The sequence below is a fragment of the Epinephelus fuscoguttatus genome, linkage group LG18 (genome assembly GCF_011397635.1).
Source record: "Epinephelus fuscoguttatus linkage group LG18, E.fuscoguttatus.final_Chr_v1".
NCBI lineage: Eukaryota > Metazoa > Chordata > Actinopteri > Perciformes > Serranidae > Epinephelus > Epinephelus fuscoguttatus.
Window position 1 is genome coordinate 2,098,269 of NC_064769.1, and position 23,739 is coordinate 2,122,007.

The window sequence follows — 23,739 nt, forward strand, 5'->3', positions numbered from 1 at the left end:
GGGGGGAAAAGACAAAGGAGAAAGGGTTAGACATACCTTTATAGGCTTGAATGGGAAATTTCCTTGAGATATGTGGTGTGATCTTTGTTCCCCAGCTTAAGGTATGGAAGTTCATTAGTTGTACATGTTTAACAAAATTTGACGACTGGTATCAGTTACTGAAGTGATGAATTTGTAAAAAGTTGTCTCATGGTCTTGGTTATCTTTTTCATATATTGAGAGTGTATATTTGTCCATTAAGATTTAACTGTTCCCTTATAAGATATACTTTATACTTATTATTTTTATGGCAAGATGGTGCCCAGTGCGGACACCTGTTACAGCAGCTCCTGCTCACCGCCAAGGTTTTCTCTATTTTTTTTCTTTTAAACTTTCTTACTTTGACTTTTTTCAGTTTAGCTAGCTAGCACTTATGTTTTGCTTTGGTATGGAGACGAAGACTGCTCTCTTCATAGCGGTCTTTCTCCCTTTTTTCTATGGATATGATCATGTTCGGGGACATTCACCCAGCATGTTTCCTGCCACACCAGAGACAATAAAACACTGGATTTATTTTATGCCAACACCAAGGAGGCATACCACTCATCCCCCCTGCCCCCCCCCTGGGAAAAGCTTATCACAACCTGGTTGATCTTCTGCCTGTCTACAAACCTCTGGTGCAGAGGGAACCAGCAACCACCTGCACTGTGAAGAGGTGGTCTGATGAGGCCGAGGAGGCCCTGAAGGACTGCATCGAGACCACTGTGTGGGAGGTACTCAGTGATTCCCATGGGGAGGACAATGACAGACTGACATCATGCATTACGGACTGCATAAACTTCTGTGTGGAAAGCACCGTACCCACCAGGACTGTACGCTGCTTCTCCAACACCAAACCCTGGATTACTCCAGATATAAAAGCTCTCCTGGAGAGTTTTTAACTCTGGAACCAAGGAGGAGCTGAAGGCCATGCAGAGGGAGCTACGGAGAAACATCAGGCGGGGAAAGGAAGAATATAAAAAGAAGATGGAGGAACAGCTGCAGCAGAACGACGTCAGCGGAGTCTGGAGAGGTCTGAAAACCATCTCAGGACACAAACAACCGGACTCCCAAGCCAGAGGTGACCAGAAGTGGGTAAATGATCTGAATCTGTTCCTCAATAGATTTGATCAGTCTGCCCCTCCCCTGGCATCAGCCATCTTTTATGGAGTGGTCTGCTGGGGCAGGGTGGAGCAGCGTCTCAACTGCAGATAGGAAGAGGCTGGACAAGCTGATCAAGAAGGCCAGCTCTGTCCTGGGTTGCTCTCTGGACTCTGTGCAGGTGGTGGGAGACAGGAGGATGACAGCCAAGCTGTCATCTCTGAGGACTAATGACTCCCATCCCCTGCAGGAGGAGATAAAAGCTCTGGAGAGCTCCTTCAGCGACAGACTGATTCACCCAAAGTGTGTGAAGGAACGCTATCGCAGGCCCTTCCTGCCTGCTGCTGTCAGACTACATAACCAGCACTGCTCACAGTAAACTGCACCATGAACACTTTATGGACAATATGGACACTTATAAACACCACTATAAGCATTGCTGTCCCCCATGTTGTTGTTTATTTGCACATACAATATTCACTTTGCACTAAATATATTCACTTTAATCCATTGCTCACTTTTTATCCACTGCTCATTATTTCTCAGTTTTGGGATCAATAAAGGTGTATCTTATCTCTTATCTTACTTTATTGATCCCCAGAAGGGAAATTTAAGTATCACAGCAGCACAAAACAAAAAGACATTAAATAGAATAAGATAAGAGAAAAATTAAAAATTAAAAATAATGATCGATAAAAGATCAAATGAAAATAAAATTGATGCATCAAGATGAATAAAGTGACTAAAAATGGCAGACAAAGTATTAAATAAAATAAAGTGTCAGTTGGTAGATAGAGTGTCAAGTGTCATGTTGATCAGATGCAAAATAAGTCAGTTCAGAGCTGGATATAGCTTAAGTCAAACTGTTGTTTCTGAGTCTGATGGCGGTGGCCACAAAGGAGCATCTGAATCATTCAGTCCTGCACCTGGGTGGGATGATCTGCTGGCTGAATGAGCTGCCCATCAGCCACAGCTCATTGTGCAGGGGGTGAGAAGGACTGTCCAGCACTGCATAGATTTTGTCCTTCACCCTGCTCTCAGCCACTGTCTCTAGACTGTCCAGGTCCAGTCCCACCACAGAGTGGGCTTTCCTCACAAGCTTGTTGTGCCTGTTGACCTCACCAGTGTTAACTCCACCCCACCAGCACACTACAGCAAAGAAGAGTGCACTGGCAACCATAGACTGGTAGAAGGTCTTGAGGAACCCACTATAGACGCCAAATGATCTCTGTCCTTTCCTTTAAAGAGCATCTGTGTTATGAGTCCAGTCCAATTAAGTGTAGAAAGTTTCTTTTTACCAGACAATGAGTTTTTAAGGAGATGTAGTTTACCTTGACGTGTTTCGACTGTCACTTCAGTCTTCTTAAGAAGCGTCATCTGACGTGCGTCATGACATGTCTTTATCAGCTGGTAGTATCCCTGAGGCGTGACCAGCCTCACAAATCGGATTGCCAGGCTGGTCACGCCCCCCGCCACCCGGCGTTCTTTGGAGGAGAGAGTCCCAGTTGTGTGACAGCATGAAAGCCCCCTCATCCCGGTTGATGGTGTCCCTGGCCCGCCTCCTGATCTCTATGGCCTCCCTGATCCAACGTTTGACCTTGTTGCTTTCCGATCCGATGACTTTTGCGTTGTCCCAGTCCATGACATGATTATTTCTTTTGCAGTGATCTGATATGGCTGATTTTAGGTTCCTAAAAAAAAACTAAAAACAGCCATATCAGATCTACTACTACTATCTACTACCAGCTGATATAGACACGTCATGACACACGTCAGATGATGCTTCTGAAGAAGACTGAAGTGACAGTCGAAACATGTCAAGGTAAACTACATCTCCTTAAAAACTCATTGTCTGGTAAAAAGAAACTTTCTACACTTAATCTATTTTGAGTACAAAAAATGAACCTCATTACACTACACGAGTCCAGTCCAGTTTATTGTTGATGTGGACCCCAAGGTATTTGTATGAGTTCACCATCTCCACCTCCTCGCCCTGGATGGTGACTGGGGCAGGTTGCCTCCAGTTCCTCCGGTAGTCCACCACCACCTCCTTTGTCTTGCTGATGTTGAGTTGAAGGTGGTTTCGGTTGCTCCACGCGACAAAGCTCTCAATCAGTCCTCTGTACTCCTCCTCGTCATCACTGCTGATGCATCCAACTATAGAAGAGTCGTCGGAAAACTTTTGGAGGTGGCAGAAACCAGAATTGAACCAGAAGTCGGAAGGTGTAGAGGGTGAAGAAGAATGGTGCCAGAACAGTTCCTTGGGGCAGCCTGGTGTTACTTGACACCACCTCAGATATGCAGCCATCCACCCTGACGTACTGTGGCCGGCCCGTGAGGTAATCCAAAATCCAGTGGAGTAAGGGGGGCCTGTGGGGTGAGGGGGGGCTGTCAGCTGAAGCTGCCGATGAGCAGAGGGGAGGAGGAGGGAGACAGGTCGCTGCTAGGGGGGAGCAGAGTCTACAGCAGAGCTGTGAATGGATACAGTGATGGTGGGTGGGGACTCAGATCCACAGACAGAGCTCACAAGGGGGTTTGTTGTCTCAAATTCTATTGAAAAATAAGTTTAGTTCTGTAGGAAATTCTGGGTCACCTTTGACTCCAGGTGTGGCTTTACCACAGTCATCTTCTTCATCTCATTCAACACCTCTCTGTATTATTCTGTCCCATCATGGCCTCAATCTTCTCCTTATAGCTGTTTTTGGCCTCCCTCAGTCTCCTCTTCAGCTCCTTCCGAACAGCCTTGAGTTCCTCATGCTCTTTTGACAAAAAGCCTTTAATGTCTTTATTGATCCATGGCTTGTTGTTTGAAAAGCAGCAAATCTCTTTGTTGGGACAGTGTTGTCCTCACAGAATTTTATGTAGTCTGTTATGCAATGAGAGAGACCCTCCATGTAATCGCCAGAGTCTTCCATAAAAAGTCCCCAGTCTGTGACACAGAAACACTCCTGTAGTGCCTCCTCTATGTCATCAGAACAGACCTTTACAGTTCTTGTGCTAGCCGCCTGCTGTTCCACCATCGGCCTGTAGGTGGTGTCAAGGAGTATTAGGTTGTGGTCTGAGTCTGCAAGTGGAGGAAGAGAAGAAGAATTATATCTTTTCCTCACGTTGGCATACAGAAGATCCAGGATTTTATTCCCTCTTGTTGCACAGTCCACATATTGTGTGAAGTTGGTCAGGACAGGAGACAGAGAGACATGATTGAAGATCCACGCTGATCAGGATGAGAGCGCTGGGGTGCTGCATCTGTAGTCCTAATCACTGAGGCCCCGTTTATACCACAATGATTTCAACTGAAAACAGTAAACTTTAGTTGTGTTTTGGCCAATCGTTTACACAACAGTTGCGTTTTGGGTGCCTGAAAAGGCAACTATTCGAAAACAGATTCCAGAGTGCAACTTTTTGGAAATGGCAGTGTCTCTGTTGTCATGTAAACTTGCAATATGCAGTTCCTCTGAAAACGGAGACTTTTCGCACATGCGCCTTACGGTTCCAGTCACTAGGAATGCCAACCGTCACAACAACAATGCCGAGTTCTGTTTGTGCTGCTCACCCTGTTGATTTGAAGTGAAGTGTAAATCTGTTACTGTAGCAACTCCACCTCGTCGTCCATCCAGACAAAGTTATCTGTGCATGCTTTCGCCATTGTGTCTTCTTTATTTTGGTTTGTAATCACCACGTTGTAGAGGAAGGCGCTTCAGCGCAGGCGTATGGGGTCATGCCGTCATGCCGTGGTGTTGCTTTGCAAATTTACACTGCCACCCATTGGCCTGGCATGCATACTACAGCATTTCCAGTAGATTTTGAGAGAGGATGTGGCTAGTGAGGAGAGAGAGGGAGAGCTGACACTACCCAGTGAGCCAACAACCAGTCAGCATACCAATGAGCCAGTAACCAGTCAGCTTATCAGTGAGCCAGCAACATGTCAGCTTACCAGTAAGCCAGCAGCCAGTCAGTTGGACCCATTGGAAAAAATTAAAGAAACAAGAAAACATCACCAAAAAAGCAACGGCAGCACTGATTAAGAGGGCACAAAAATTAAGGAAGGAAAATGCAGCTCTCAAGATGGCAATGGAAATTAGGGACAACAAAAATAATAACAATAATAATAATAATAATAATAATAATAACTTTTTCAAAAGACAAAATGAAGGCATTAGGAAAAGTAACCACAAAAGGGATGAAATTGAGCAATGAGACCATTAAAAAGGCCTTAAAAATCTGCTTTGCTGCTGGTCCAACATGTTACAAAACCTTGCAGGAATTGCAGATTCCCCCTACCAGGAATAAGAACCCTGCAAAGAAGGATGCAGTGTGTTAAATTTGAGCCTGGTGTGTTAACAGAGGTCTTTGATTTTCAGGAAGGAAACACAACAAGGTGGAAGCACGTAGTGGCATATCATTCCAGTGGCGATTCGACAGATGGAGCAGAGTACAGGCCAATAATTACAGAAATTATAAAGAGGGCGGCATCCATTGGGCTACATGTGTTTAATGTCACCACTGACATGGGTAGCCCTAACCGGGCCATGTGGAAATCCTTTGGTGTGAACCACAAGACAACATCAGTGCCACATCTAGCAACACCAGACATGCAGCTCCATTTCATGCCTGATGTCCCGCATTTGGTGAAAAGGTTTGTGTTGACATCTACGTTCACACAAGACTGCCTTGAAAACAGCTGTGTGAGATCTCAAAGTCCTGTCCCAACTCCAGTGGAATTCCATCATGCACTGCATGATGTGGGGCAGTTCCTCACAACCATCAGGTCAGGGAGCTACCAGGAAGATGAAAGTACCTTTTTGGCAGACTTCCTGGACACAGTGGGGCAAAATGTCACTCCGTCAGCCAGGGTGGAACAGCTGATGGCAGTGTACAGAACAGCACCTGACCTCACAAAAACGGAGAAATGCATTCTCTTCCATAATGCAGGCTACATCATCCACAAAGTCATCAAGTTTGCCAGCATCCGTGAAAAATGCAAAATTGCAACAGAGCACAATGATGACAGTCCTGGTGGACCTTAAAGAGTTTAAGGCAGGTGCTCTTTGTCGTCCCTCCCAAGAGGCCTATGATTTCATCCACAAAATCGAAGAACTGTTTAGGACCAGGACCGGTTCCTTCTTCATGGAGCTCCCAGACGCAGTGGGTGTCTTGGAGAAAGAAGCTCAGGCGTTCTCCAGCAGGCTTCCATCATGCTGTGGAGTAAAAGAAAAAATCATTAAAAGATTCATACGGCTACGGTTGAGAATTGAGGCAAAAAAAAAAACAAAACAAAATGACAGAAAAAAACAAATTGTCTCTGTTCATTATCAAGAAACCGCACTCTTGGTTCTGGTGCAATACTGCCACTGTGAACAAGTGAATCTCCTGCACGATGATGCATGTAGATCCTAGCAGGATCTACAAGATGGCCATCTTGGAAGCAAGAGCCAATCCAAAAAGGTAGAAAGGAACAACAGTAGCCAAGCGTCAACATCTAGAAACCCCCACACAGTTCCAAAAGTTCTACCAACCCCACTGGTTGTTGCAACGGAGACATTTGGACTAACCATTGCTCCCACAAGTACTCCAGCACCCAGTCACTTCTCCACCTACCATTACCAAAATAACCTCACTTTTCCTCCACCTGCCAGCACCCAGCCAGCATCCACCACCCAGCCAACATCACTGTTCTTCCACCTACCAGCACCCAGCCAACAACGCTGTTCTCCCACCTACCAGAACCAAGCGTACAACAGTGTTCCTCCACCTTCCAGCACCAAGCCAACATCACTGCTCCTCCACCTGCCAGCTCCCAGCCATCAACAGTGCTCTTCCACCTGCCAGCATCCAGCCAACATCACTGCTCCTCAGCTCTAACATCGTTGGTCCTCACCATTCCCGACCTGCATACATTCATTGGTTCTCAACACTCCTGACCTATAGAACATCATTGGTCCTCACCACTCCTGACCTATACAACATCGTTGGTCCTCACCACTCCTGAAGATCTGAAAGCTCCAATGACTCTTTCTATGTTTGAATATATTTTCAGTATCAGCATATACATCCTAATCAAACAGCAAAGAGTAGCTGTTGCAGTTTTTTAGTTCAGAGGGTTTTTTGCAATCGTTAACAACTGCTTTGAAAAGTCAAAAGATTTATACTTAAAACAAAGAAGACACTGAGACATATGTTCGATAGTTTAGCTATAGAGCATATGTAAGGACTTAACCCTTCTGCATCTAAACATCAGTGCCAGGACTCTTCTACAAATGAAGTGAGAGCAGATTAAAGGGAATGTCAGAATGAATAAGTGTAACAGCTGACCTACTTTAGTTACACTTAGTCATTTCAGGTCATCTACTTATGTGTTGCTGCTAAAGGAAACACATATTGTAATTAAAAAATAATTAATAAGCAGGCCCTGCCCACCATCCTCCCACACTGTAAAAATCAATTTGTTGGCTCAACAAAAAAAAACACAAGTTACCTTGCTGCCTTAAAATCTTGAATTAAGTGAGCTAAAGATACCTAGTTCTTTACACTTCCAAGCAAGTTCCTATTACTTACAATATTAAGTTAAAGTGACTATTCTGAAAGTGACAAACAGTTTGATCAACTTGATATTTTAAGTTTAGTCAATAACGTTTTTAGTATTGCTAACAAGGAAATTTAAGTTGTATGAACTTATTGCCTAGTTGAGGTGACATTACAAGTCTAACCAACAAACATGCATTTCTACATTTGTTTCAGAAACAAGGAAATATAAGTTATTCCAACTTAGCCCCTTAGTTGAATCAATATAAAATTTCAAGGCAGCAAGGTAACTTTTTCTGTAAAAGTTGACCTCATTAACAATCTTAAGTTTGATCAATACTTTCAATAGCATTATATGTCAAGTCAACTAAATCACTTATTTTCTAAAATGACTGAGTGGAAAACAAATTACTTTTTTAAAAAAATATTTATTTTTACCATCTTTTCAATCTCAAGTTCAGGCATAGAACAGTGAACATGAAAAATGCCAGCCAAAGGTGCTTAAGGCGCTTAACAGAAGTACTTATACAATTGCAACACAAAATATAAAAGTTTTATATTAAAACTATAGATAAGAATATATATAAATGTAATAAAATAAAAGCTTAACAGTCGCACCGTTTCTTTGTTTTTAAAAGTATTTAACAGTTGCACATCAACAACTGTGTAAATAGGCTACTTGTACAATCACTTTCAGTCACTTCCACGTTTGGCATATTACTGCCTCCCCACTTCTGGTCAGTACAGATGTCTGTGGATGAGGAGAGGAAGAGAAGAGAAGGAGATGAGGGTAGGAGAGGAAGAGAAGATGAGAAGAGAAGCAGTCAAAAACAGTGTATATTCAAAACATTCTCTCAATTTTTATTATTTCATAACTTTTCCAGGAGATATATCATGTGGGAACCCTGTATGTATAATCAGAGTGATTGAATTCAAACCAAATTCACCCCATTTCTGGCAGAATTGTTAAGGAGGAAAAATGATTAATATACTTAACTTTAAAAAAAAAAATAGTAGGCTTACCTCAGTGAAGTGAAAATGCCTTGGGTGAGACCAGGAGTTTTCCATGCACCATATATGGGGTCAGTGGGCAGTAGTTGTTCAGTCCTTCTGGTTCTACAACTAGAAGATTTGTGGAAGGTTTCTCCTCTTATACTCCTAACAAAACAGATCAATATTACATCATCAATTTAATTTTGTTACTTGCAAAATACCATATTCATAAATCCAAATTTTTAATTTTTGAAAAGGAGTTCAAACAATACATTATAACAATCCAACATTCTAAAAACAGAAAAGCCATCAAAACCACTGAGTTACCTTTCTCCACATTTCTCCAAGGCAGCTAATGTATCATTTTTATCTACATTCTGTGATCCCCTGGCATTATCTTATTTCATGTTCATGTTATGTCTCATGTCAAATCTGCTATTAACTAACATCTCCATGAAGTTTATTTAAAAAAAACCAACAACAACACACTTGACTTTGACCGTGCACATTTACAGCTGTGAAACACTGGTCTGTGGTAGATAGGCCTGCATTAAATAATCTTCAGCATAATGTTTCCTTTGTTTTTCAGGAATTCTCTGCACAGCCACTTCAGACAAATGTTTGTCTGCACCCTGCCAGAATGAAGCTACCTGTGTGGACACTATGGATGATTATGCATGTATCTGTGCCAGGGAGGGGATTCGATACATGGGAAAAAACTGTGACAAACTCTATGATGCCTGCTCCTTTGCTCCATGTGATGACTGCACCAGCACCCCTGGCAGCACAGAGTACCACTGCATCTGCCCAGATGGACTAACAGGTGATAACTGCACAGAGGAGGTAGACGAGTGTCTGAGCAATCCATGCTCCGAACCTCGCTCTTTGTGTGTTGACCAGCAAAATGGATATTTCTGCAGATGTCCTGCTGGGTATGGAGGTTGGGACTGCAGGACACATGTGACTGACTGCATTGATGAACCCTGCAGGAACAATGGGACTTGTGTTTTGCGACCAGAGGGTTTTGAATGCAGCTGTGCACCAGGGTTCGAGGGGAAGACCTGTGAGGAAGACGTGAATGAGTGCTTATCGAAACCCTGTCAGAATGGGGCTATCTGTATAGATGGAGTTGCAGAGTTCCACTGCTTCTGTGTGCCTGGTTTTCAGGGTTATAACTGTGAAATCGACATTAATGAGTGTGCTTCACGACCCTGTGAGAACAACGCCACTTGCATCAATGAGAAGGACCACTATGAGTGTGAGTGCCTGGTGGGCTTTGCAGGTACATCCAAAAGACACACACACACACACATACTTCTATCTTTGTGAGGACCCTTATTTACAGGATGCATTCCCTAGACCCTTACTCTAACCTTAACCGTCACAACTAAATGCCTAACCCCAACCCTGACCCTAAACCTAATCTAAACCTAATTGTAACCTGAACCCTACAACTAAGTCTTAACCCTCAAACAGGCCTCTGAAGAAATGAGGATCAGCAAAAATGTCCTAACCCTGTTGCTAAAAAACATGTGTCCTCACTATGTAGCATGCACAAGTACACACACAGAGATATACTGTACAACTGCTCAAATTACAAACATACAATATTATCAGCCAACTGTTACCTTTTTGAATTAGTGCCCAAGTCTAAATACAGGTGCTTCAGTTCCCTTCATTTTATTTGATATGAATTTCTGTCACTCCTATTATTATATTGCAATTGCTCTTTGTCATACTTGGGGAATAATCTGAGGAATTTTAGAATAGCGGTTGCTACAACTTGGGGGCTTTAGGGTATGTAAACAGAAAGTATACTGTTGCCATGAAGGCATTCCCTTTTGGTTGGTATGCTCAGTATAATACATCACTAGTAGGACTGCACTCTCACAAGGGCTGTGTCTGAAATTACTCACTATATTGTGAACTATATAGTCCATGATATAGAGCCATTTTGAAGTGCTTTCTGAATGTAAAGTGGGAATTATTATACCCCATATAGTGGACTGAAAGTATCCCACAGTGCACTGTGAACAGTGCTGTACAGGCAGCGGTCACCAACTAAGTAATATATCTCATCATGCATCACACCAAAGGAATGGATGGACTATATGGGATGAAAACTGAGACGGGAGAGAGGATGAGAAAATGATATTGCACTACGTTGACAAGTGATCGTGATATTAAAAAGTAATATTGCACATGATGTTGAGAAAAATATCACACAAGACATGAAAAAATTTTAATGACATCATGTGAAAGTTGTAGAGCACATAATGAAGGTGAATATTGTTGTCAGTGTTAAAGTTCATAAGCCATTTTGAACAGGTGGGTTTTGAGATGTGATGTTATGCTGTCGGACTGTCGAATGTGTGGCAGTCAGGAGTGGGTGCAGCTGAAAGCCCTGGTGCTCATGGTGCTGAGGCGTGAGGTGGGAATGCTCAGGAGACCAGCAGAGGAAGAGTGTTGGGAGTGGAAGGGGGTGCATTCCTGGAGGAGGTCAGAGAGATAGGTGGGGGCTAGGTTGTGGAGGGCTTTAAAGGGGAGCAGAAGATTTTTGTGATCAATCTGGTACTGAACGGGAAGCCAGTGTAGTTGGATGAGAATGAGGGTGAGGGTGATGATCCAGGCAGCAGAGTTTTGAATGATTTGAAGCCTGTTAATGAGTTTGGTGGGAAGGCCAGAGAGTACTGTATTATAATAGTCAATTATAATGGGAGGAAGGGCAGTGAAGGGTTTAGATAAGATGTAGAACTGTGTGTCATCTGCGTAGCAATGGAAATGAACACCATGGTGACGGAGGATTGTGCCCAGGGGAATGAGGTAGATGATAAATAAAATGGACCCAATACTGACCCCTGGGGGACACCCAGCAGCAGAACACCTCTACCTGTGGTTCCTCATCTGGACAAACTGTTTTCTGTCAGTGAAATAGGACGTGGACCACGAAAAGGCAACAGAAGTGATCCTCATATCAGCCATGCATTCCAGGAGTAGTGGGTGGGAGATGGTGTTGAACGCAGTACTGAGATCAAGAAAAAGGATGATAAGGATGATGAGCAGTCAAAAGTCAGCTGCACAGAGGAGGTCATTGGTGATTTAAACCAGGGCTGTTTCAGTACTGTGTTTTTGGCAGAAACCAGATTGGAAGGGTTCATGGAGGTTGTTTGAGTCAAGATGGGACTGAAGTTTATAGGCAACCACCTTTTCCAGGATTTTGGAAATAAAGGGGAGTTTAGAGAGTGTAGTGGTTAAGGTCAGCTGGGTCAGCACCACCAGTTGATTATTGCAGTTATCATGGGGGACACGGGTGGCAGGCATGCTTTGAGGAGAGTAGTGGGTAGGGGATCCAGCTGATAGGTGGTTGGCTTTGCTTTGCAGATGAGCTCAGAAATGGTTTCTTCTGTTGTGGGAGTGGGAGAGGGGGCTAATGAATGGCTGGCCTGTTGTAACCATCCAGGGTGGGTCCTTTGAGGAGGTAAATGAAGACTGCAACTGTGCGTGGATGGTGTTCATTTTGTTAATGAAGAAGTCCAGAAGGAGAGAGCATTAATCAGTATGTGTTTTGGGGCAGAGTTTTAGGAAGTTAGAGTAGGTGGCTGACTGTTGTGAACAGGCCTCTGTTATTTTTGGCACTACTAATGAGGTTGTAGTAGTATGAGGATTTGGCAGTGGAAAGAGCATTTTAATAGTGATATACGTGTTCAGCGTACATTTGGGTATGTACTGAAAGTCCAGTCTTTTTGCACAGCCGCTCCAGTCAATGACCAGCAGTTTTCGGCTGGCAGAGATCAGCGGTAAACCAGGGAGCGGTCTGGGTAAAGGAGACTGTACGGCTTTTTAGGGGGACCAGGACAGCAAGGGAAGAGGAAGGACAGTAGTTGTAGTGATTCACCAAGTCAGCAGTGGAGGTTGATGGGGAAAGCCTGGGGTTGGAGGTGATCAGGGTAGTGAGGTCTGTAATGTTGATGTTTTTAATGTTTCTGAAGGAGATAGTCCAATGCTCTTTAACTCTGGATAATGAGGCATGAACCTCAAACAACACAACTTTATGATCAGAGACAAGGAACATGGTGGCAAAGAGATTACAGGTGTGGCAGGAGCAGGATATCGGAATGTGTTGCAACAACGCCACCCAGGGGAATTTCACCCCCAGGAAATTATATTTTATGTGATACAAATTGTATTATACATTATCAACAATTGTTAAGGCACACAGGTTTCATATCATCAGGGCAGGGGATGTGTTCCAATAAAAAAATGATTTTATTTAACGACAAAAGGAAGAAGAAACCAACTAATAACAACTAATCGTTAAAATGTCAAGGCCACCTGGGCTTAAGGGCAAAGGCAGGTACAACTAACAAATGTTAGAACAAGCTGGGCTTACCATGGCGGCAGGGAGCAAACACACACAGAAAAAGAAAGGGTCAGATAAGATAAGAGATAAAATAATATAAAACTTTATTAATCCCACACCTGGGAAATTCACGTCCTAAAATAATCCAGCACCTGTGACTAAGCACACCAACAAAATGGACTCGTGAAACACCACCACCAGGGGATTGGACTGCCGCCGCAGCCCATCATGCCCGTCCAAAGAAAATATAACAAAAGCCAGTATGCCTGCCTTAAAGGGCTAACAGTCCCAAGTGACCACACAACTGAAATGATGATCACCCGTAAAACAAAACTTGCACTCACTCAACATTTACTGCATTGACCATGAATTAAAATTTGAACCCAAATATACAAAAGAAATTTCATTAATTGACTCAACAAAGCAAAGAATCAAAAATACACATTAAAACACAATTAAGGCCATGCACACTCTATAAAACTTGAGAGTCTGCAGGTGGCTTTGGGTTATGCTTGTCTGGGGCCCGACGACGGCCCAAGTCAGAATGCTCCCATCAACACCAGAGCCACAGGACAACGCCACACCATGGAGCCGAGCCCAACACAACCAAAACAGTTGCTTATGGTGTGAGCAACACAATAATCTATGGCAGAGTGGTAGAGCATAGAGCAGTTCACCCCAGGAAGTGGTGGCCTATGACGTGGCCACACACTTAACTGCAGCCTAAAAAATGCACATAATTGATCAATCATTTTTACAATATGATTATTCTTAGTTGCTCTTGATTTTATAATTACCCTTAATGTAATACGAGCAATACATAAGAGGCAGAGCATGGCAGCAAGCAGATGGAGGAGAGCCACAAAAATCTGTGGCACAATTACACTGCAGTAAACATACAGTATTAAACAATCAACCAGGACCTGAATAACAGACAAGGTGTTAAAGGCAGACAACGTCAGCTTACCATGCAGGCATGACACGCAACCCACAGCACCCTGAGCAGAGCGACAGCAGCCAGCTGCACAACAGAGTGGAGATCAATGTCACCAAGCACACACACATAAGAACGAGAAAGCGCATTACCTGTAGATGTGAATATACCGTGCGCCTTGATGTTGCCACGCCACACAACACAGATCCACCATGCCAGGCAGAAGCCACCTCCACGAGGAGATCTTGAAGCTGAAGGAAATAGAACGAGGTGAGGCCGCCCACCTTTATATATAGACGCGCCAGGTGCCCCCCCCCCCCATAACCAAAGCACAGGTAAACCTGGCACAGTGCCATGCAGTGGCCAGAAGGGAGAGGCCATCTGGCTACACAGGGAATGATACCAGTGAAACAGATTAAGTCCAGTGTATGACCCTTGTTATGTGTTGAAAGGTTGACATATTGTGTAATACTGAGACAGTCAAGGAGTGAGATGAATCATTGGCAAAAGGATTGGATAGGTCATCAATGTGAAATTAAAGTCATCCAGAAGGATGACAGTGGGGGATATGGCACATATATTTTAATAGTGAGGAGGATTCAGTGAAAAAAAACAGTGGAGGGCTTTGGTGGTCAGAAGATGGCAGCAATAATGATGGGTTTGGGACATGTGAGTTTTATTGCTTAGCATTTGAAAGAAGTGTGATGGGGTACAATGACAGCAGTGACTTTAATGCTCGCACGATATAGCTCAGCCAATACTGGCTTTGTTGGTGTGTTGTGTACAATGAAAATTCCGACCAGATCCATGATGGACATATCTTGGTTGTCTAAGAACGTCACGATGGGTGAGCAGATCTGGAGGAGTCCTGGAATAGGACCGGAGATGCAGCAGCTCCACTGCAGAATAGTGCAGCGGGACGGACGCACTTGTGAGAGAGAGACACAGAGCGATCCAAGGTTCATAATCCACATAATGAGGAGAGGGTATAGAAACAATGTAATCCAGCAAATTGATGATCCTGTTGAATATGAGGAAGCTGAAAGACTAGCCTTGCAGGAACAGAGGAGTAGAGAGTGCGCTGGTAGCAGTTGTGCAGGGGTACCCTACAGAGGTGCCCTGCACCACGGTGTGGCAGCGGTGTTGGCGATAATCCACAGTAGTGACTTGGTACCCAGGGAGAGGAGGCAGAGTAGCAGCAGATGGGCATCATCTAGCTTGCAAAGCAGGCGCACCAGAACAGAAGATCCAGCCAAAGCAAGCACTGGTTCACGCAGGGTGGGCACACCAGGTACACGCCGCAGAGTGTGAGCAGCAGGTTATTCGGAAAACTAGCGCTGGGCACTGGGTGGGATGACCTCTGCGCAAATGATCCACAGGAATTACAAGGTGCCAGTGTATAATGAGGAGGCTCGTTTTTTTTGTTTGTTTTGTTTTTTCCAGTCTTCAATACTTTAATTTGCATTCAACCAAGAGGTTTTTGAAAACTGAATTTTTATTTTTTTATTTTATTTTATTTTTTTGATCAATTATTTATTGTTAAGTTGTTACAGCAGGGATGAAGTCAACCAAACTAATTACGGTAGAGCTGCAACAATTAATCGACCGATTGATTATAATTGACTACTAAATCAATCGCCGACCAATCTAATAAACGATTAATCAGTTTGAGAAATTGATAGGGAAAAAAAGCAAAACATCAAAGTTTGTATCAACAAATTCTTGAATATAGTAATATTACTTTATATTTGCTTCAGAGATAGAAGCCTCCTAGATGTGTGTTTGCATTTGCCTAAAGCTGTAAGTTGTTTAATATTATGTCATAATTAATCAAAGAACACAGTGCATGCAGTGACACAAGGACCTTCTGCTCGCTGTGGAGGTTTTTCTGCTTCTTGTTCCTCACCATCATTTGTTAATTCCAAAGGGTTTTGTTTGTTCCTGATAAACTGGGCATGAGGAGTATTTTAAGAGCACAGTAAGATATTGTTGAGCATCTTATCTGCAGCCCAGATAAAGTCTCCATGCAGAGTGAGAGAAAACACACCATCTTGGTTCTCTCACACTCCTTTCTTTCTCCACAAGCCTGCTCTGTATTAGAGGAGCTTCGTGTTATCTGTGAGTGGTCGAGTTAGATCAGCACCACTGCATTCCCCTGTCACCCTATCATTTTGTTTGGAGTACCTAAAGAAAGGATTTTATCATCCTGGGTATCTGATGACCAGAATAGACAGACTGATGTAGCCATTAGGGCAGATCAGTGTGGTTGATGTGTTGATTTACAAAAAAACTGAGTGATCATTTGACTGTAAACAATAACCACATTCACCAGATATGACATCTTCATTTTATCATCACTATTATCATCATTATGCTCCTCCTCATCATCATCATTACTTACATGTTCCCTCTCCACCAGGAGTCAACTGTGAAATTGAAATAGATGAGTGTGAGTCCAGCCCCTGTCACAACGGAGCCACCTGCCAAGACCTGATCGGCATGTACTCCTGTGTGTGTCTGCCTGGGTTTCATGGCATCAACTGTGAGGTTGATGTTGATGAGTGTGCGAGTGAGCCCTGTCAGAATGGAGGTGTCTGCCATGACATGGTGAACAGGTAAGCCAATCAGCAAGCTGGATTTGATTTCTGTGGGAGCTACAACAGTGAGGGGTAGCCATGTGCTGCTCCATTAGATGTGCCCCCTATTATTATTGTGCCTAGCCCTTGTGTATGCCTCTCCTTTATTATCATTTCTTCCAAGTCACAGAGCTAAACATTCATTTTTTCTGAAAGATAAATTCCCAGAAATCTTAAAAAAAAAAAACCAGAAAGTGATTTGACAACATTTATAATTGTATGTTCTGAAGGTATTTTTAGAATCTTCAGTGTCTGCTGCACAATTAAGCAGGCTGACTTCCTGTTCTGACTTGTTTCCTATGCCATGTAGCCAGAAAAGACAGTCCTTGGTCTTGGTCTTTTTATGACAAAAGAAAGAAATAAACATGTCATTTTGTATGAAAATTTAAAGGTGAAAAAAGAAACATCAATATAGATAAATATTGCTGATACTTACAAGTTTTGGGACATATGCCATTTCTAGCTGGTATCTTTGTTTGGATTTGGAAATAGAGTTGGTATTATTTTATTATACAGTGGACAGGATATCTCTTAATCCAGAGGGCTAAAGGAATTTGTCAAAAAACACAGTCATAGCTGTTACACTAACTTCTGGGCTTGTCAAAAATCATGGGGTTTTTGTTTTTCAGAAATATGTATGCTTATGTATGTATGTATGTATGTATGTATGTATGTATGCTTATCTATGTGACTGGAATATACTGATTATACATGAGAAGGACACACTGGGGCTATATTAATGTTAATTATTGCTGCCCTCTCTGGTTGAACATATAAAGCGTGTTGTGTTGTATCTGTAATGGTACTGTTTTATCGTAGTGCAGAGAGTGGTGATCTTTTGTGTAATGTCACCTGGTATGTGCAGATTCTACCCACACCTGGCAAAGAGTCCAGTCTAAAGAAAGTCCAGTGAGTCTCGTGGATCCAGTGTTATGCTAATGTTAAGCTAATAAAGTTAGCTAAAGATACCATCACCTATTTATAGTTATCTCCTAGTTATCTTTCCACATAACACTACATAGTATCAGAAGATGGCAAAGCTCTACTGAAAAAATGAAATGAAAAAACAATGGCCAGAGTGGCGTCAAAGGTTTCATTGCCACAGAATAGCAACAAAACCTAACAAAAAAAAAAAACAAAACAAAGTGGTAGAGGTGGGTACACTGCTCTTTTCATCTGGGAGGGAGGCTGTGTCACAGTTCTGCATTGCTGTACACCTGCTCATTTCTGCATGCCCAGCCACCCAGCTCCTATTCCAGCTACTACTTAATTCACCTGTTCCTGATTACTCACAGCCAGTATATATAGCATTTTACACCTTACCTCTGTTACGAAGGGACTGCTGCAATAGTTTTTTCACTGACTGTTGCACTATCCTCACTTTAATTGTAAAGGCAGCTTTTATTCCTTCACCGATACCAGAATTTGGTATTTACTCACTGCTGTTCCATGCGCTGTAAGCTATACATGAAGTATAATTTTATATTGTGTTTTTTTTTTTTCATGTCAACCATTTCTACTGTAATTTTTACTTGTTACTAAACTTACCGTATGTTACACTTGAAAAAACTACCTTTTTTCATTTTGCAAACTTGTCTTGTGATAAAGCAGAATTCAGGGCCTGGAGTTGGGCCTGATGGCTCCCGTCGTCGTCTTCAACTTTCAGATTGAACTTACTTTCTTTTCTAGTAAATACCTTAAACTCAAGTACTCTGTAGTCAAGGAATCACTGGAGACAAGTAGAATCAAGTGCAACTGAGTTTAATGTGCTAGCAGGCAACAACACATACAACTCAATGAGTCAAGCTCCAGAGCAGGACTGAAGTTTCACTTTCTGTGCGCTCTCTTTTATGCTGGTGAAGATTCTGTCGAATCTCCACCTTTTTTCTTTAATCCTGCCCACCTGAGCCCAAACATAATGGTGTCACGGTTTTTCCCTTTTTCGCCGAAGCCAATTCTAACTGTGTAATCTTGTGTATCAAACGAGTACATTACACTACACTTATAACAGTTAAGTTTACCTTTTCTGTAACCCACAACTACAGTATTTTATAGTAGTATAGTATATAGTGTATTTAAAATTCAATGTAAAAGAAAAATATCATCACAAATTACAAAGGCAATAAAAATTTTCAGTTATAGCTTTGAATAAAACTACTGTACATAAGCTGCACCATGCTGACAGGTCCCAATCAAATGAAAAAACATACAAGAACATATGAGATGAATTATGAAGCCCAACTGCTTTGAAATTAAAGTTTGAGTTTGTATGCCTAATGAATACTCCATACACATCTATTACAGGAGTCACATTTTGCTCCTGGGCACAATTCTGGTTTGGCCATTTCCTGCTGTTTCCTAATGAAGATCCTTTTGATGTCAAATTAGGAAATACCTTCACCTGTGCAGGTGATGACTGTGCTTTAGTTAAAGAGATAGTGCATCCAAAAATGAAAATTCAGCCATTATCTACTCACCCATATGCCAAGGGAGGCTCTGGTGAAGTTTTAGAGTCCTCACAACACTAGCGGAGATCGAGGGGGAAGTGGGTGGCAACACAACTGCACACCTAATGGCTGACAGCGACCCAGAATAAAACATCCAAGAACACAGAATTGAAATCACAAAATATCTCCATACTGCTCGTCCGTAGTGATCCAAGTGAATTATGTTTTTTCATATGTTAATACTGTACTTCCATCAGCTATAAAAAAAACAACAGAAATTAAGTCAAAGGTAAGAAACTGAATCTATGAATACTATGGACAAAAAATAACAAAAAAAACTGGGAAAACTTGGTCTGTCCTTTTATCAGAGGAAGCTGAACTTTAAGTGGTTTTCTGGCATCATAATCACAACACCTTTGAGAACTGTTGTCCATGCAGTCTTCCTTCTCCACAGTCCAGATGAATGGCACCAAATACATTGCTCCATACATGAGGTTTTTCCTCTGTTGGCATTGGTCATTCAGGTGTCACAGAGTAGATACCTTTTGAATTACAGTAAAAGACAAATATTTTTGTTAAGACATGGTGGATCACAATGAATCATACACATGTACCAGCTTGACAGGATAGGTGCATGAATACCTGCTTCACTTGAAGACTAACTGCCTTGTATGGACTTACAGTATTAGATGAACAAGACTCCTAAATAAATAAATAGTCTTCTAAACATTGTATTGTACACAGTAATGATCAGTACTTCATCAATTTAAACCAGTAAGTTGCTTGATTCTTTATGAAGTATAAATAAAGTCTTTGTACCCTGAGGTCAGCACTGAAGTGATGAGTCTCAAAGTGTTTACAGCACAGATGTTAAGCCTTGTTAGGAGTCTTGTCTTCTCACACTGAGCATCAACTGGTCCACATGGGCCACTACATCACCTAGAGCAGTGATCTTTACAGTTTTTTTCACAAGAGCCACATTGTCAGAGCAAATTCAAGGGTAGAGCCACTCTTATGACAATATACCGAGTCACCTACACAGATGGGCATCTCTACATATAAATTGGTCATCCCACAAAAAAAGAAACAACACAACCAATACATTTTCAATTAAGACCATTTTTACCTTAATACTGGGATAAGCAGAAGCTGGCATGCATGTCCTTGTATTCGTAGTTTGTTGTTGCAATCATAGTGAGGCATTCAAGATAAGCATGGGTCAGTGGGTTTCTCTGTTTCCTCTTGATAGTGTTCATGGTTGAAAATGTTGACTCACAGATGTATGTGCTCATAAAGAAAGACATTACTTTCTGTACAAGTGGTTTCAAAGTGGGAAAGTCTGCTTCAGAAACCAAACTCCAGATGTGGACAACACCTGCTCTGAGTTCAACTTGGAGAATGTCATTAGTTTGCAGCTCAATTATTTCACTTTCCAGAGCAGCACGATTATCAGGGCAGAGCTGTGTGATGGTTGGAGTAAGAGAGGATACATCCACATGAAAGGGGTTTTGATTAAAATTGAAATTTCCATATGTTCAATCACATCATTGAATCTGGATTCAAACTCACCCTTCAGCTCCTCCAAAACTTCAGCAAATCCTCTGTTGCTGAAGTGCTGCTGCAGAGATGGGTCACTTGTGGTTGTTGCTCTGAGGTTTGGGAAGTGGATGAGTTCTCTATCAGGTAGCCACAGAGCAGTCATTTTGTTTTGGAATGCTCTGATTGCCTTCAGCATGTCACTTGGAAGCGTGTCTCTCCCTTGGAGCTGCAAGTTGAGAGCACTCAGGTAACAGGTAATGTCAGTAAGGAGGGCCAGCTGTATGATCCAGTGTGGGTCTTTCAATTCTGGCTTCCCCTTGCTGTCCAAGGAAGTGTGAATTTCAGGAAGTGGGCTCAGAAAGCACTCCAGCACCTTTCCATGGGACTACCATCTTACTTCACTGTGCATCACTAAATCGCTGTACTATTGTCATAGTCTTCAATTAACTGTCTGAACTGTCTGTGGTTTAGTGCTCTTGAAAGAAAATAACATACCACATACACAACCCTTTGCATCACATTTTGGAATTCACTGTTTCTGAGCTTTGACACAAGTGACTCCTGATGAATGATGCAGTGAAAACTAATGGAATTGGGCATTTCATCTCTTTTATTCATGAGGCCAACAAGACCCTTTTCTTTGCTTCGCATGCCTGGGGCACATCAGTACACACACTTGCAAGTTTTGACCAGCTGAGGTGATTTCCCTCAAAAAATGCCAAAATTGCATTCAGAATATCCTCACCTCTTGTTTGGCCATGGAGTGGTAGTAAGCACAACAAGAGTTTTCTTTTGGAAACCTCACCCAAAAACACAGCTGAGCAACATCAGTGACATCTGTGCTTTCGTCCACTGCGATGCTGAAACAGTGCCGTAGCATTGTTCCGACCTCTCATTGTTCCAACCTCTCATTAGTCCGACGTCCCGTTGTTCCGATATGTGATTATACTAGGCTATACTGTATTTGTGTACCATAGAGGATCAGCAACGCAACAAAAGTAGGCTACTGGTCGAGATACAAGTGTCATAGAGAGGAGAGAATGAAACACCATAACCTCCTGGTATTATCTCTGGGGTCCGGGTTGTGTGGGGAGATCTCTGCGGTGCTGAATGGCTCCCGGCGGGCCTCATTATTGTCGAATCAGACACCTGTAATCCTATTATGTGTTTAACAATTGTGTCCTCGTTATCAAAGTCTGAACAATATTTCTTTTTTCTTTTTTGGGGGGGGGGGGGGCAGGGGGGGCATTTTGCCTTTAATGGACAGGACAGGTGAGCATGAAAGGGGGAGAGAGAGGGGGATGACATGCAGCAAAGGGCCACCAGCTGGATTCGAACCCGGGCCGCTGCAGCAACAGCCTTGTACATGGGGCTCCTGCTCTGCCCACTAAGTCACAGACGCCCCGTGAACAATATTTCTGCTGAAGCCAAATAGCATTCTTTTACTATTTGTGAGTTTGAGAATGTTTTTTTTTTTTGCCTGCGCCAAAATCCATGCTATCTCAAAAGATGCCTCTGTTAAAGGACAGCTTCGGTGTTTTTCAACCTGGGCCCTATTTCCCCATGTGTATGTGTGCGTATGATTCATGGGTACCACTCTTTGTAAAATTGATTCAGTATTGAGGCGCAAAACGAGCTAAAATGGTAATGGGGGCAAATGCATCCCGTATAAAAGTACTTTCTTTCGTCACTGACCAGTTCAGATCGCCAGTGCTATATCTGTAGATAGCATATTGTAGCGGCCCTGGGGCAGTGGTGAGTGTGAATGAGTGGAGTCAGCTGTCAGTCAGTGTTGGGCAGAGGGGAGGGCGGCCCTGCTTGGTACTGTAAGTGAGTATGTGTGTATGAAGTGTGTGTTTTTTCGCCATTGACCGGTTCAGATCGCCAGTGCTATCTCTGTAAATAGCATACTAACTTAGCCTTTCCCTTACCTCTGGGCTCTGTGATGTCACGAGCTTTGCTCCACTGTGTCTGTAGCTCTCTCTACTCGTGGGACAGCCGTTTTCTTGAGGAAGAGGTGTTTCGGGATTGGATGTCTTCTCTTCTTCGGCTGGCAGTAGTCATCTTGGGAGAAGTAAGCACTGCAGACCCAATGGTCTGCAAGGCGCAGTGTCTGGAGAGGAGTGTTAGCATCCATTTGTAGTATAACTAGCCACAACTTCAGCATCTCATCGTCCAACAAAGGCAGCCTATGAAAGCTGTACGGGGTGTTGCGCGACATCCTGTTCTTGCGTTCGAGGAAAAAGGCCCATTTATTTGAGCACTCCAAACCTCCGGTAACACTCCAGGGGGTAGCACATAAAAGACTCCGTCCCAAACTCTGAATCTTCTAGCGTAACACACACTTCACACACACATACTCACATACAGTACCCAGCGGGGCCGCCCTCCCCCTCTCTGCTCCAACACTGACTGACAGTGTTCCACTCATTCACATTCACCACTGCCCCAGGGCCACTACAATATGCTATCTACAGAGATAGCACTGGCGATCTGAACCGGTCAGTGGCGAAAAAAAGCACTTTTATACGGGACGCATTTGCCCCCATTACCATTTTAGCTCATTTTGTGCCTCAATACTGAACCAATTTTAGAATGAGTGGTACCTATGAATCATATGCACACATACACATGGGGAAATAGAGCCTAGGTTGAAAAATACTGAAGTTGTCCTTTAAATGAAGTTAATTTGTTAACTTGGGTTTGGGAGCAGGGCCATGCCTCAACCACACCCCTGATTACCTGTCAAGCCTACTTATACCTAGTCAACCCATCCTGCTCTGTTTGTCTTAGATTTCTCGAGAACAGACCGCACTTCACATCTGAATGCATTATCAAACTTCGACAACACTGAAACTTAGGTTCAAAAGAAAGATGGATCCTGAATTACAAATCAACCCACCTGATTCAGAAGACGACTTGTATGATGATCTGTTCGAAATTGATTATCCTCTGGCCATGACAGAACAAGCAGACCACAGCCAAGCCTCTCGGTGGAGCTGCCCATGCTCAGTGATAACCGTGCCGAGGTCAAGCCAGCATCTCCGGCCAGTGTCGCCAAATGAGATCTCTCCAACTCCCGATCGATCTCCAGGCTCCTCTCCTCCGTCCATGAGGGCCAAACATGGTGACCGACAGAGACGAAGGAGCCAACACCAACGCCGGCAACACCAGCAATCTAACTCCGGT

The 23,739-nt window shown here is 43.0% G+C and overlaps 1 protein-coding gene across 1 annotated transcript in view; it reads left to right on the plus strand.

Moving 5' to 3' along the window:
* Positions 1–23,739, plus strand: part of crb2a (crumbs cell polarity complex component 2a) — a 130,633-nt gene that overhangs the window by 29,289 nt on the left and 77,605 nt on the right. The window contains exons 2-3 of the mRNA XM_049603990.1: positions 9,224–9,916; positions 16,348–16,543. Coding sequence (XP_049459947.1) covers positions 9,224–9,916; positions 16,348–16,543 — 889 coding nt within the window. The remainder of the gene's footprint in view (positions 1–9,223; positions 9,917–16,347; positions 16,544–23,739) is intronic.